Source organism: Pangasianodon hypophthalmus, chromosome 13, assembly GCF_027358585.1.
Source record: "Pangasianodon hypophthalmus isolate fPanHyp1 chromosome 13, fPanHyp1.pri, whole genome shotgun sequence".
Classification (NCBI taxonomy): Eukaryota; Metazoa; Chordata; class Actinopteri; order Siluriformes; family Pangasiidae; genus Pangasianodon; species Pangasianodon hypophthalmus.
The window spans coordinates 24,607,365-24,617,364 of NC_069722.1; the positions used below are offsets into that span (position 1 = coordinate 24,607,365).

The 10,000-nt window shown below is 39.2% G+C and overlaps 1 protein-coding gene across 1 annotated transcript in view; it reads left to right on the forward strand.

Moving 5' to 3' along the window:
* The window catches only part of clec16a (C-type lectin domain containing 16A), a 76,336-nt gene that overhangs the window by 10,159 nt on the left and 56,177 nt on the right, over positions 1–10,000 (forward strand). Inside the window, exons 3-6 of the mRNA XM_053239083.1 lie at positions 1,203–1,435; positions 2,394–2,568; positions 4,995–5,045; positions 5,717–5,830. Of these exons, the coding sequence (XP_053095058.1) occupies positions 1,203–1,435; positions 2,394–2,568; positions 4,995–5,045; positions 5,717–5,830 (573 nt within the window). The remainder of the gene's footprint in view (positions 1–1,202; positions 1,436–2,393; positions 2,569–4,994; positions 5,046–5,716; positions 5,831–10,000) is intronic.

Consider the following 10,000-nt stretch of genomic DNA (forward strand, 5'->3'; position numbering starts at 1 on the left):
CTACACTAGCGTAAATTAGCACTATTGTAGCAATTGTTATAAGTGAAACAAAAAACTCATTATAAAGTAAATCACAAGGTTTCAAGATAAAACATCATTGCATTTTATTTAAGGATAAACGTTTTTCAGTCGTGACTGTAGCAAACGTAAAACAGCAACACAGCGCTAATCTACAGCAGCGCTAATCTACAGCAGCGCTAACGTAGAGCAGTTTGCAAAATATAAAAGTAAATATAACGAGCCTCATTTATCAGTGTTTTAGTGAAGTTGTGTGTAAAAGTTTTGCGTAAGCCAAATCGAACTAAAATTTTCCCCAGGATTTCTTCGTTCGCCTACACGCTTACGCTGATCACCTGTAATGTCCGATGCGTGTTTGCGACACAGCTCATTTGCATTTAGCGACGCCCACAAAACTCCATAAAAGGTCAAGTGCACAGACAGCTGGGAGCACAAAATGAGTGATCAGGGTAAAGGCTGAAAGGGAGAAAGTAGAGGTTATTTTAACTCACTTCTTTGCTAATAAAGTGTTTAATAATAATAATAATAATATTAATAATAATAATATTACGGCTCTGCGCCCGTCCTCCGTTTATACGCCGCCATTTCTTTTATAACTGAATGATTAATTTTTTCTTTGTCTTAATTCATAGGTTTGAGTCAACTCGCTTTCTTTATTTTTTAATTCTTTAATTAAAGCCAATAAAATAAAGTGACTCTTCTGTCAGTCGCTCTGGATAAAAGTGCAGTAATCCGTGCAGATTATAGGATCTGAAGTCGATAAAGTCGAGGTTTACGTTAGTTAATCTTCTCATGCGTAAATTTACACACACTCAGGAGCGCGAGTCGGAGGAGATGCGAACGTTGTTCCGATTTTACAGGATTTTCATGACTTCTTGTGTAAACGCTCGTATGAATGATTTACGAATAAACCCGTTCATATCCAGCTTTATGAAATGAGGCTCAAATGTTAGCTAAAAATGAGTCTTTTTTAACATCTGACACGACGTATGGGGAAAATATTTTTTACAGAGCTTATGCTATTTAACATCTTAAACATATTAACATTTTCGAATAATAATTTTTAATCTCGAACGTCTATCAGGAAATTAAAATAGTGCTTTTTTTTTCTAGATTATTTTGGTTAATTACAGTGAAATAAATTACTCCTACTCACCAGCCGTGCATTCGCTCAACACTAACAGCTTTATGGCTTATTAAGGAATGTTGACGCGGCTGCTGTTGAGATCAGAGATACACCTCAGGATCGGTTATTTTCACCTGAGTGTGCTAACATCTCCTCATGCTCCGCAGTGGACAACCAGCACATGCTGCACTACATCCGGGATAAAACAGCCGTGCCGTACTTCTCCAACCTGGTGTGGTTCATCGGCAGCCACGTCATCGAGCTGGACAAGTGTGTGCAGACGGACGAAGAGTAAGAACGATGACCAACGAGTTCATGTTCTGTTCGTTATTCACCTCGTGTTTTCTTTCCTTTTGCACCACAGAATGAATTTTCTCCATCAGGTCAAAATCTCAGGTTCATAGGCTTATTAATGCGCTCATTCTAATACATTATCGTTTCTATAGTAACGGCTCAACTCGTACGGTGACAGAGAGACACTTATTTAACAGTTATGGAAGGAGTCTCCAGTGTCAGAGGTACATCTGTAACTTGTCCAACATATTCAGGACGGAGGAGTTTGCCACTTTTTTAACAAACAACAGCAAGCTGCTTTTGTTTTGTTTTTTTTTTTATCTGAGGGAACAAATGTTTATAGCTGCTATAACGTAAGTGAGAATTTGTTTTGAGGGTGTCTTAAAACATGAAATGTAACTATAAATGGATAAAAAGTATGATGTGTGGTTTTTTTTAATAAATAAAAAAAGTACAATCGTTAGCAAATTGCTGTGGTGTGAAAGGAATAAAACACTTAGGAGTGCACTGTTATGGGAAAATAACTACGACTCGTCCCACCACCCCGTCGTTGATTATTTTCCTGTAGCAGCACACCAAATGTAACAGTGTGCTGTGTATAAATTATGTAGTAAATTGTTTACGTTAGCAGTGACAGCAGCAGATTAGTGACAACGTGTGGAAACAGGGACGGGACGGAAATTTTTTGTTTGCGCCGTAGTTCAGGTAACAAACACTAGAGGGCAGTGTAGGACAGGCGAACATCTTTGTGTGCTCCAAAGAAGGAAGACATTACACACAAACCTGCGTATTCACACACATTTAATATAATACAGATTTATTGTTAAGATGATTTAGAGACTTGTGAAGGATGTTATGCAGTATTTTATTTATTTACAACAAATGTAAACGTGGTGCGTTAAAATGGTTAAATGTTCTAGTTTTATTTGTTTGATAATACTATTTATTTCCTCAGGCATAAGAACAGAGGGAAGCTGAGCGACCTGGTGGCGGAGCACCTGGATCACCTGCACTACCTGAACGACATCCTCATCATCAACTGCGAGTTCCTGAACGACGTTCTGACCGATCACCTGCTGAACCGCCTCTTCCTGCCGCTCTACGTCTACTCGCTGGTCACCCAGGAGCAGGTGAGCGCGGCCTCGATCGTTACTCCGAACAGAATTACCGATAAATACGGCAGCATGCAAAGTTCTACACGATTCCCTTCTCTGTTTAACGTCAGTCTTGTTATTCTGTAATTTGTTATCCTTATTTATGCCGTTTACCAGTCAGTCAGAAATACTCGTTTCTGATTGGCTGGTCGTGGTGTTCGTTATTTTCTTATCTCGTGATGCCTGTAATATGTTTGAAATAAAAGAGGAACTCTTTATAAAAGCTGTAATGTAAGGAGTAATCCTCTCTGTGTCGTTCTGTTGTAGGAAAATAATCAACGACAAGGTGGTGTGATGAAGCTGAGTCACTGTCACCACCGCAGAGTTGATTATTTTCCTATAACAGCACATCCTGAAGTGTTTTATTCCAGCACTTTGCCAGCAATTATATATTTTTTTAAATTAAAGAACGAACTCTCGTACGTTTTATCTGTTTATAGTTACGTTTAATGTTGTGGAACGTCAGCAAAACATGTCGCTTACGTTATAGTAGCTATAAACATTCGTTCCTTCACCATCCTTTATTTATTTTTTTTCTTTTTTAAAATAATAAGAAAAACAAAAAAAAATACAGCACAAAATCGTAAACTCCTCTGACACTGGAGACTCCTTCCATAAATGTTAAATAAACGTCTCCTTACACACGTTGTTTTGTTTTTTTTCTAGAATTTGTTTATGTGCAGCATACAAGGCCCTGTGAATGAGCTGTTGCTATAGAAACGAACGTATTGTGATTTGCAGCTAACTAATTCTTCATGCCTTTAGAGAAGCTTCTTTAATAAATTCTTTGGTCCAGATCCGGCGCTTATCGACTATTAGAGCTGTTACGACTCAGAGGTTTTTGATTTTCATTATGAATAATTCTCTCATCAGCGCTTAAACCAAATACGCAGAATAAACGGAATAGTTGTTTGATATAATTACTATTCGCTCAGCTCCTTTACACCCACTATATGTTATCATTCCACAGTCTAACGGTCTGAGCGTCTCGCAGTAAATTACTCATCTTCGACTCGGCCAGTCACGGCGCATTCTGCTATTTGAATGTAATGGATATGTTAAGAAATATTTATTCAGACGCAAAACAGGAAATGTCATTAGCTGAGAACAGCAGCGTGATGAAAAAAAACAGACTGAGATTAAACTAACGAACGAACTAACTAACGAACTAACTAAATAAATACATTTTTAAAAGTAAAGAAATACTAATTTCAATACTAGTAACTCAAGTGACCATAAAGTAAAGTAATAATAAAACTAAAGCGATATTTAAAATATGTCATGTGTACATAATTAATCGTTAACGCTTCCTATCAACCGTGTATTCATGATACATTTATAGCATGAATAACACCTTATAATGCCTGGCATTTGCTTTATAAATGCTCATAACATGCATTACATAACTAGCACTTATGTGGCGCGAGCGTATGACTTAATCCCAGGTTACGTAATAGACGCTAATGTTGTAATGCGCAATAACACAAGTTTGTAATATATATATATATATGTGTGTGTGTGTGTGTGTGTGTGTGTGTCATGTAGGAAATGAGATCAACTTCAGATGAATTATAATGCGTTATAACTTGCGGTACAGATACGATACCAGATCCTACGTTATAGTGCGTTACAACATTACTCTCTATATGAACACATCTTATAATGCATTATGCAACCTGACATTACAGAGTCATACTTTATACTCGTGCTTTATTCATGGGATTGTAACCTATAAACATTTATACAGGCTTATGCTAGAAAATAGTGTATATGGTGTTATGAATACCATATGACACATTATAAATGCACTTATAATGCGTTACGAATGCAGGATTCACAGAATGTGTTATTTTATGTAAATATTTTCTGCAAATTCTGACTCACTCTTTGTTATAACTGATTCATACACACATGGAGGCTTATTTTTTGTGCTTATTAATCATAAAAACAACGAGTAGGAAGTCAGGGGTAAACTGATGCGTCATCTAAAGCTGATCTGGTGTCAGGAGGTCAGAAGGTGTCAGTCGAAGTGCAGAAGTGCAGCTCCAGAGCACAGGTTTATATTAAGGTGTAATCGTTTCTATAGTAACCGCTCATTCACGTTAATAAATAAAAGCTTGAAATTGGGATAAAACACTGAGGTGATGTGCTGATATAGGAAAATAATCAATTTCGGCGTGGGGGCAGTAACGCCGTAACTCCATTACATCATCCTGTCGTTGATTATTTTCCTATAACAGCACCGCGGAGTGTGTGTGTGTGTGTGTGTGTGTGTGTGTGTGTGTGTATAATGATTTTTATGGAATGAAAGTGTGTGTATGATTTAAAAAAAAAAAAAGTCTCTTACTTATGGTTTATAAAGTTTTGTTTACAACGCAATTTTTTTTTTCTTTTTTTTCCAGAGTGAAGATCGCAAGATCAACCCTCAGGTGTCCCTCTACCTGCTCTCCCAGGTACGCTAACACACACACCGTCTTTAGCGTAAAAACGCAGGTAAGACGTTTTCCACAGAAATAGTCTAAGAGAAGAGTTTGTGTGTTTAACATATTGTTAAAAATATAATTTGACCGATTTCGTTTCATTCCCAGAATTCTGTTCACCCCACAACAACCGTCGCTCCTGTTGAGATATAATTTATTAGTTATGTAATTTATAAATAAATAAATAAATAAATAAACTATGATTACAGGTTGTGTGATTATAATGATGTGAATGTTTAATGTTTAACTACGTGGCATCCAGAAACAAGTTTCGGCTAGCTGTGTGACTCGATGAGAAAACTCAGTAAAGTTGTTTTGGTGCTGCAAATTAAAGCGTTTGGACTCGTATCAAAAATTAATCTATCACTAAGAGCGAGTATTGATGGTGTGTGATTATTGAGTGTGATCGTGTAGGTGTGTTACCAGTTTCTGAGTCGTCGTGGTCACAGATTTTTATATTTTTCAGTTAAAAAATCTGCATAAATGACATAAAACAAAACCTAAGATTTACTGAGACTGTTAGCAGTAGAAATAATAGTAGTCGGTTATTAGCACTGAGTGGTGTGTGTGTGTGTGTGTGTGGTGTGTGTGTGTGTGTGTGTGTGTGTGTGTGTGTGTGTGTTTGCGTGCTCTTCTCCCCGCAGGTGTTCCTTATCATACACTACCAGCCGCTGGTGAACGCTCTGGCAGACGTTATACTGAACGGAGACCTGACTGTGTTTACAACCCAGACAGAGCAGAACACACACAAGAGCTCAGTGAGTCTCACACACACACACACACACACACACACACACAGAGTGTATACACACACACACACACACACAGAGTGTACACACACACACACACACACACACACACACAGAGTGTATACACACACACACACACACACACACAAGAGCTTAGTGAGTCTCACACACACACACACACACACACACACACAGAGTGTATACACACACACACACACACACAGAGTGTACACACACACACACACACACACAGAGTGTACACACACACACACACACACACACACACAAGAGCTCAGTGAGTCTCACACACACACACATACACACACACACAGAGTGTACACACACACACACACACACACACACACACACACAGAGTATACACACACACACACACACACAGAGTGTACACACACACACACACACACACACACACACAGAGTATACACACACACACACACACACACACACACACACAAGAGCTCAGTGAGTCTCACACACACACACACACACAGAGAGTGTATACACACACACACACACACACACACAGTACATATACACACACACACACACACACACACACACAGTACATATAAAAACACATACACAGACACACACAGTACATATACACACACACACACACACAGACACACACAGTACATATACACACACACACATACACAGACACACACACACACAGTACATATACACACACACACACACAGTACATATACACACACACACACACACACACACACAGTACATATAAACACACATACACAGACACACACACACAGTACATATACACACACACACACACACAGACACACACAGTACATATACACACACAGACACACACAGTACATATACACACACAGACACACACAGACACACACAGTACATATACACACACACACACACACACAGACACACACAGTACATATACACACACACACAGACACACACAGTACATATACACACACACACACACACACACAGTACATATACACACACACACAGACACACACAGTACATATACACACAAGCACTCAGTGAGTCACATACACACGCAGTAAACACACAGAGCACACAGTAAAAACACACACACACACATATACGCATACACACAGGTACAGCATGTAGATCTCAGTGAGTCACACATACATACGCACACACACACACACACACACACACACACACACACCTACAGTATGTATTACTTGTTAATCAGTTGGGGGGAAAAAAATAAACCCACAAAGGAAATATGGTGAAAAAAATTAATTTAGATGCAGAGTAAAATGAAGGAAGGGAGTAAAATACAGCTGTAAGGGGGTAAAGAGAAAACGCTTCTCTAAAACGCCCGTAAGAGGTTTCCAGCTCGTGAGCCTTCCAGCAGGAGGACTATAAAATGGAAGTGCTTTGATGAATCATTTCATTTCATCACCTGTCATGTAAAGATTTGTAAAGCCAGTTCTAAAAGTTGCGACAGATAAAAAAAAATCAATAAATCGTGATGCATCGCAGTATAATAAATGGATCGTGATTAAAGCAGGACAACAGAAAGAGGGAATTTGAGAGTTCCGTGTTAGTCTCGCTCGAGCAGAGACAGAAGAGAGTAGAATCCTTCCCAATACTACGTCCCACTGAGCACTCTGAGAACTCTGAGAACTCTTCAAGCCCTCTTCAAGCACTTTTAATCATTTTAGCTTTTAATTTCTGCTTTGTTAGGAGGAGTGAGGTAGGTGTAGCGGCTTAGCGGTTAGCACTTTCGCCTCATGCCTCCGGGGCTGGGGGTTTGAGTCCCGCCTCCGGACTGCGTGCGCAGAGTTTGCGTGTTCTCTCCGTGCTCTGGGGGTTTCTTCTGAGTGCTCCAGTTTCCTCCCCAAGTCCAAACACACGCATTGTAGGCTGATTGGCATCTCTAAATTGTCTGTAGTGAGTGAACGTGTGTGTGTGTGTGTGTGTGTGTGTGTCCGCTCTGGATAAGGGCGTCTACCAAATGGCGTAAATGTAATGTGATGAGCGATGTGTTCAGCAGACATCGCCGGCGGTTGAACGCAGGTGTCAGGGATGGGGAAGAGTGGAATTCAAATAAAAATGCACCAATTATGACAAAGAATCACGAGTTTCACAAAAAAAAAAAAAAAAAAGACGACAACATGTGATACGGTTAAAAGAGAAGCTAACACACGAGGAGATCAGGGACTGAAGAAGCAAAACAAGTGAATCCTGATCCTGAGACGTCGTTACACCTAAACAGCCCTGGGGAAAAGTAAGCATACGGCGTGTATGTGCCTATGGACCCGACTACGCCATTGATACACACACACACACACGCATGATCTCAGCGAGTCACATAAACACACACACACAAACACAGTACATACACACACGCACGCATGATCTCAGCGAGTCACACGTATATGCATACACGCTAGAACTTCGTGAGTCACATAAACACACACAGTACATACACACAAGAGCTCAGTGAACTACATGCTACACACACACACACACACACACACACATAAATGCATTCATAAATACACACAGGATCTCAGTGAATCACACATGAATGCATAAACACTAGAACTCAGTGACGCTGTAAAATTATACACACAGACTCACAAACACACACACAAGCACAGTGAACTACATACTACACACACACACACACACACACACACACACACATATACATACACACACACACAAACACATACATACACACACACACACACACACATACACATGTGCATTAATAAATACACAGATCTCAGTACACATAAATGCATACACACTAGAGTTCAGTGATGCTGTAAAATTATACACACAGACACACACACACACACATACTGTATGTACACAGTACACCTCAGTGAGTCTGTCTACACACACACACACACACACACACACACACTTAAAATCAGTGATTCTCTGCAAAACTACACACACATGCTAATTCTTATATGTGCATATAAACACACACACGCACACTTTAAGTAACATGCTGACATGCTTACTATGTGTTTGAGTAAACTTAAACCACCGTCACCCTGTCACCCTCACACACTGAACACACACACACACACACACACACACACACACTACGTGGATACTGAGGAAGTAACAGCGCTAGTAAAGAGTCCCTCAGGAGTCACTGTATTAATTTAACACACAGTGTTTTTCTGCCTGAGTGTTTGGATTGTTTCTGCTCCTTCTCAATGGATAATATTTTTGCAGTTAATCACACCTCCAGCTATATGTGGCAGAGGTTATTAAATTTCTTGTCATATTGACATTAAGAGTGCACCCACGACCCACATTTCCCTGCAGTAAGCGGAGGGAAAATATGATATCAGTCTCGGAATGTGTCAGCACCTTAAACCACACAGAGTGTATAATGTTTATCACTAATTACTCTGGACTTATAACTCGTAACTACTGATTTTTTAAAAAAAAAAAAAAAAAAGAAGACTTATTACTGGAGAGTTATATAATGCCTTTGCTTCCAACTTGATTTTTCGCGATCATCAGTGTTTCCAAAAACATGCATTTTCCTGATTCTGAAAACATCATCTGTCGTCTAAATGAGTAAATAATCCGTTTAATAAAAAGCGTTCTGCCTGGTAACTCGTCTGTCGAGCAGCAGGAGCTACAGCAACAGTATTGTGGTGCATTAAGTTTGAACACACCCTGGACTTGTGAGATGTTTATTTTCCCCTGCTCATGATTTACCATTTTAAAATTAACGATTGACAGGAAAATGAGCATTTCCACCATTTCAGCTCTAAGGCGAGTTGAGTATGGGCGCAACAATAATATTATTAGCTGTGAGGTCGGGAACTGCTTGTTGGCAGTGGCGATTGAGAAAACTGAACTGGATGGTGGATTTTTAAGTGATTCTGCATTAATAAACAGTAAAAAAAAAAATAATGATAACAGTACATTTTTATATAATTCTTTTACAAATAGGTTGTTCAGTGTCTACATGGCCGACATTTTCAGTGTTAATCTGCTGCTCAATGTGTTTGAATGCATTTGAGTGCTGACTGGTGCAGGAGAGAAAAAAAACAAAACAAACAAAATAACCCAATGTTTTTAATCACTTTCTAATTATCATCACTGTTAATATTATTTATGAAGTGTTAGGCCTGGCACTTCGTTGTAAAACTGTTTTTA